The 5142-nt window shown below is 45.1% G+C and overlaps 1 protein-coding gene across 1 annotated transcript; it reads left to right on the top strand.

Moving 5' to 3' along the window:
• Window positions 1-932: 932 nt before the first annotated feature.
• Window positions 933-4321, top strand: tob1a (transducer of ERBB2, 1a). The gene is made up of 2 exons (XM_061701430.1): window positions 933-1206; window positions 2116-4321. Exon 2 carries the CDS (start codon window positions 2324-2326, stop codon window positions 3356-3358), a length of 1035 nt encoding a protein of 344 aa, XP_061557414.1. The 5' UTR covers window positions 933-1206; window positions 2116-2323; the 3' UTR covers window positions 3359-4321.
• The last annotated feature ends 821 nt before the right edge of the window (window positions 4322-5142 follow it).

Genomic DNA, 5142 nt, shown 5'->3' with positions numbered 1-5142 from the left:
GTAATAGTTGAAAAACGCTTTATAGGCTTCTGATTGCAAAACTGGTTATTCATCAATGTGTTGTGTATACTGTATGTAATAACAGTATATGAGGTGGAATCTTCAGTTATATGGGTTCACAGTCATAGCGGCCCTTCGTGGGAAGTCATAACTACGATGTGGCCCGTGACAAAAATGAGTTTGACACCCCTGCAGTACAGTGTGTAAATATAGGGGGCTGCCCTCCGTGTGTTCGTGCTCTTTAAATTTGGCACCGGCGGCGTGCGTTGAGCCCGGGCGTGACGTCAGCAGCCTACATCAGCACCTTGGATACGAGCTCGCCACTCACCACAGGGATCCTGCCCCGTTTCAGGCCAATCACGGCTGCGCTTTCCGCGTAGCGCTCAACACCACCCACCCACACCGTTGCTAGCTTTGGGCCGATTGTTCAGCGGGCAGGGGAATCTCCTCTCAGGCGCAATCCCTTCGCAATCTACAGCAGTTTGCAGCACAGCCACATGAAGAAGAAAAATAGGTTCCTGTCCCTTTAAGGATTAAATAAATAAATAAAAATCAGTATGAAATCGCAAGTATCACGTCGTGTTTCTTATTTTCCCAATGATAGTCAATTAATTCAATATAATGCGTTAAATAGAGTTAGTGTGCCTCTTTTAGCCGCTATCGCTTCATTATTTTTTTCCATTTGCTGTCAGCAGGCCAGGCTTATCTCTGACGTAAGCGCCCGTCACATGCGTCCCTCCCATTTCGCAGAATCAGATGTCGAAAGATTGACAGCGCGCAGCATCCAATGAGCACACGGTAAGCACAACACACTCAGGGCGGGGCCTGCATTTTCCACCAATCCAAGGCGCCCATATTGTTTTGACCTCTGGAACCGCATCACCGCCTACCGCGTGCCCGTGGCGGAGGAAATCGATAAATACAGGCGCTCGTCCGCCAGGAGGGGACGAAGTCGCAGAACTCCCGAGAAGGAGGGAGCTACTCCGCCTAGCCTGCTGAAAAACACTCGAAATCACCTTCACATCCAGAAACTCAAGCAATCGGCAGTCCTCAAGACATTTTTCATTTACTGGAATACTATTTTTTTAATTCTTAACATATTATACTTGAAGAAAGTATTGATAGTTTTTTTTTTTTACCCCCCTTACTATTTGCACTAACAGTACTTCACAACTACTGAGATCCTCATCCCCCAGCTAAAAAAATGTGAGTATTGTCCTTTTGAAATGTGATACGTGTGAGCTCTTGTGGCTTTATTTTGGCTTGACGTACTGAAAGCTCTTTTAACTCTCACTAAGCTGATTTGCTGCGTCAGTCTACGAAAGTTGAGGTTCGTGTGTGCATGGGTGTGGGATTTCGATGCAATTTTCTTCACTAAACTGATGTCTTTCTTTATGATGGCTTACTTAACGACGCGTTGGTGAATTGAAATTATCGTGTGTCGTGTCTATTTTCCTCCCTCATCTCCCCCCCGCCCCCCCCCACCCCCATCCCCCCCACTGGTGTCAGCTCGTAAATTATCTATGGGAGCAAGCAGCTCTGCACTTATTGCAACCGTATTACTCGAACTTTGCCAAGCTGATAAGGCTAAATGTGTTATTTCGCAATACTTTGTCGTACATTTACCACAGAGAGAGCTGTCTCTATGACAGCGTTTTTTTCCCCCCTTCTTCCCAAACCCAAATAGATCAACATTTGGGGGACAACAAAAAGGTCAAGTTTATGTACCTTCATCGAAAAAGGCTTTTTTTTTTTTGCCAATTCATGGATTAAAACCCATTAATGTTATTCCACGTTAATATTAAGTACTCATTATTTGTCTTAATGAGAGCATTTTCTCTTTGCTTTGTAGATAAAAGGGTGTAGCCATTGTTCCGGGAGTTTAACACAGCAGCGCAGTCATTCGATGATCAAATTACTTCATTCAGTGGACATTATTGACTAAATTTTCTGTGTTTTCAGTCAATAGCATTTCCTGGTGTTTATGGAGGCTACATTATGGAACCAGATTCCCGTGTGTTAGTCTAATATCGGAATAGTTTTTTTTAGTTGTTGTTGTTTTTACATTTATCTGACTCTAAAAGTGTTGTGTGTTTCTCTGTGTTTCTTTTCCAGAAAGTTTCACACTGTGTGGAAAGAAAGCTCTTCTGCAAGTACTGCACTTTTACCCCCCCGAACACATTTCACCCACATTTCGGTCCCTTAGGCCATTCTGCCCGAAGAGCACCCGCGTTGCCAACCACGGCTAAACCAAGCAGACCCAGTAGACCCATTGACACGCACGCCCAGTCTCCACTCACCTGGTAAAAGTCAGCAGTCAGCTATGCAGCTTGAAATCCAAGTAGCTCTCAACTTCATCATCTCCTACCTGTACAACAAGCTGCCCAGACGGCGGGTCAACATCTTCGGCGAGGAGCTGGAGCGGCAATTGAAGCAGAAATACGAGGGACACTGGTACCCGGACAAGCCATACAAGGGCTCGGGCTTCAGGTGCATCCACGTGGGGGAGAAGGTGGACCCTGTGGTGGAGAAGGCAGCCAAAGAGAGTGGACTGGACATCAATGATGTCCGCAACAACCTTCCCCAGGACCTCAGCGTGTGGATTGACCCCTATGAGGTCTCCTACCAGATCGGGGAAAAGGGCCCCGTCAAAGTGCTGTATGTTGACGACAGCAACGAGAGCGCGGCGAGCAGCGGGGGGCTCGATCTGGACAAGGAGATCAAGAACAGTTTCAATCCGGACGCGCAGGTGTTCATGCCCATCAATGAGCCCATAGGCGGCGGCGCCTCCCCGGGCTCCAGCTCGCCCTCTCCTCCTTTTGGCCACTCGGCGGCGGTCAGCCCCACTTTCATGCCCCGCTCCACGCAGCCTTTAACCTTCACCACCGCCACCTTCGCCGCCACCAAGTTCGGCTCCACGAAGATGAAGAGCAGCGGGCGCAGCAACAACAACAACAACAACGGCACTAACGCCACGAACAAGGCGGCACGCACGTCTCCCACCAACCTGGGCCTGAATGTGAACACTCTCCTGAAGCAGAAAGCCATTTCCACCTCCATGCACTCTCTCTACGGGCTGGGCCTGGGAACGCAGCAGCAGCCGCAGGCCAAGCCCTCGGCCCTGTCCCCCAACGCCAAGGAGTTTGTGTTCCCCAGCCTGCAGGGCCTGGGCACCCAGAGCACCCTCTTCCCGGGGGATAGCTCACTCGGTCTGGGCCCGCTTCAGTACGGCAACGCCTTCGACGTGTTCGCGGCCTACGGCGGCCTTAACGACAAGTCCCTGATGGATGGTTTGAATTTCAGCTTGAGTAACATGCAGTATTCTAACCAGCAATTCCAGCCAGTCATGGCCAACTAGTACACCAAGCTAATACTTCACACAGCAACGACCAGATAATGTGACCGCTAGTGGTGGTGGGAGAAGGATGTCTGAAACTCAAATGCACATGTAGAAAAAGAAGAACAGAATGTCAAGGTTAATAGGAAATGTGACGTCAACTATAAGATCTCAGTCACAACTCTTAAGAATACGAGCCCGAGGGTGAACTACTTTGCCCCCTTGAGTTACAACTTGTCTTTTTACCCTCAGTGGTGACGCTTGTTGTACGAGATGTCCAAGCTTGGTTACCTAAACATCAACTTGCGTTATTGTTATTTCATTTGCCAACCAAGCACAAAATATTTTTTTATGTTACTGTTTAAGATATATTTAAATAAAAAAGACAAAAAAAACCCAAAAAAAACAAAAACAAACAAAAAAACACCACCACAAGTCATGGCCTCTTTCAGTATTTTGACAGAACTGGACATTGCCAATCTTTCAAGAAATTGGCAAAGCTAAGTGGGATTTTCTGGTCTTTTTTCTAATTGTATAATTTAATTTAGTACAGAGTTTGTAAAGTATCAGAGTATCTATTGTTTCTACGACACGGTATTGCATTTATATCTTTTTACTACTTCAGTGATCTGTGATGGCTGCAGCAACTTTGTTTTCTTTTTTATTGAAATTATAAAAATTAATTCATCTTTCAAAAAATTTTACTATTGACTACTCTAAAGATTGTGTACAGAATATTCCGTAGTGGTGGGATTTAAGAATATTTGCTTTTTTGGCAGGAAAAAAACAGAGTTGTATTTTCTGTTAAGAGTAAAAAAGATTTTTGCTATATTATGGACAAAATGTAATCGTATATTAATTTTGTACCTACATCGTGCAATACTTGATAAAAACAACGGTATAACAAAGTATTCGGAGTCAGTGTCTTACATGTTAACCGGAACTGATAGTTTATTAAGTTTGTATTAAAAGGCTTGAAAATAACAGCTTGTTTACTCGGGTCTTTGTGGGCATTTAGAAGTGACATTTTACTTCAAATCATTAATCTAGAACTTATTTGGGAGCCTTTGGGCACCACCGAACATGAAATATTCATTTGGTTGCAGTTTTTCCACATTTACTGCTATGACAAGCTAAGCTTCACATAGGTTCATCAGCAAACATTTCTTACTACAGTATTTATGAGGACCTCGCAAGGCGTCAATGCACATGCAAGTCTGGGTGTTGTGTCAAGCCTGATAACCACCTGAACTGCTGCCCTGCGCAGCGTTGGATAAAAGGCAAAGCCCTGTAACTATAAACATAAAAAGCCCAATGTAATGCTCGTTAATAGTTGATGCGGAGCAAAAATAATGCAAACGTGACCCAACTAATTCCCCCTTGGGGCTAAGAAAGAGCCCATCAATATTTGATGGCAAAAATCTTTAATGGCTGGTTTACACTGGGAAATATTTTAACATTTTCCTGAAAGGAGGAGGTTATCAATGTAGGGTGCAGGGTAGTAGTTAGCACTTCTGGGGTTCAAATCTGAGCTCTGGCCTTCCTGTGTGGACTTTGCATGTTCTACCTGTGCTTGGGTGGCTTTTCTCTCAGTACTCCAGCACCCGCCCGCATTCTTAAAACATGCTTAGCTTAATTGAAGACTAAATTGTCCTTAGGTCTAGATGGTTGTCTTTGGGGGAGGTCTGCACTTTACCAAGTGCCTCTAGTTTTCATTTCAAAGTGGGCAGAAAGTGGCTTTAGTAAGTTTCAGCATCAACAAAAGTAGATCCTCGACTGTATCATTGCTATCACCTCAGAGGAGG

The sequence above is a fragment of the Phycodurus eques genome, chromosome 16, assembly GCF_024500275.1.
Source record: "Phycodurus eques isolate BA_2022a chromosome 16, UOR_Pequ_1.1, whole genome shotgun sequence".
Lineage (NCBI taxonomy): Eukaryota > Metazoa > Chordata > Actinopteri > Syngnathiformes > Syngnathidae > Phycodurus > Phycodurus eques.
Note: the sequence above shows the minus strand (reverse complement) of the source record. Positions and strands in the feature narration are given on the sequence as shown.